Below are 656 nucleotides of genomic sequence, written 5' to 3' on the forward strand. Positions count from 1 at the left end.
CCCAGAGCAATGTCCAGTGTGTCCCACCCCTCCCACCCAGCCCACGTCCACAGCAGTGTCCGAGTCCACACATCCAGGGAGGGTTGGGAGCGACTGCCGAGGTCACGGAGAGGGAGGAAGGTTGGTGGTCAGCAGCTGCTACAAGGAAGAGCTGGGCAGGTTCAGCGTGGAGCAAGGAGGAGGGAAAAAACCCAAGAACCAACTGAAAAGGAGGCAAAGGGAGGACGCCGGGATTCGGGGATGGATCTCTACCTTCTAGGCCACAGCCAGCACGGGACAGGAAAGGGACAGTCAGTGGTTGGTTGGCAGAGGGTTGGTTTTGTGTCACTCACGATAGAAAACATATTCGGTGTAAGAGGTCCAGATCCTGTCGTCCGTCTGCTCGTGGGCGAAGGCACAGGTGCCCGTGGAGTTGCAGGCCACCATGTGGAAGCCGGCATCGGCCAGTTTATCAAAGGCTTGCTCCAGGAAGGTGAATTTGAGGTAGTACCTGGACGTGTACCTCTCCGGGGGCCTGTCCGGGTCCCTGCTCTCGTTCAAGGTGTCCCCAAAGACCTCCTTGGCCAGCGAGGTCTTGCCGCACACCATGATCCGGGCCACCCTGCGGAACTTGGCGTCCGTCTGGCTGTCCCTGCCCAGTGTGTAGGAGCCGCGGT

At 59.9% G+C, this 656-nt stretch overlaps 1 protein-coding gene across 1 annotated transcript in view; it reads right to left on the reverse strand.

Moving 5' to 3' along the window:
• Positions 1–45: 45 nt before the first annotated feature.
• LOC102044260 (BTB/POZ domain-containing protein KCTD12-like) overlaps positions 46–656 on the reverse strand; it is a 1,118-nt gene continuing 507 nt past the window's right edge. The window contains exon 2 of the mRNA XM_005428785.2: positions 46–656. Within this exon, the coding sequence (XP_005428842.1) occupies positions 325–656 (332 nt within the window). The 3' untranslated portion in view covers positions 46–324.

The sequence above is a fragment of the Geospiza fortis genome, unplaced genomic scaffold (genome assembly GCF_000277835.1).
Source record: "Geospiza fortis unplaced genomic scaffold, GeoFor_1.0 scaffold412, whole genome shotgun sequence".
Lineage (NCBI taxonomy): Eukaryota > Metazoa > Chordata > Aves > Passeriformes > Thraupidae > Geospiza > Geospiza fortis.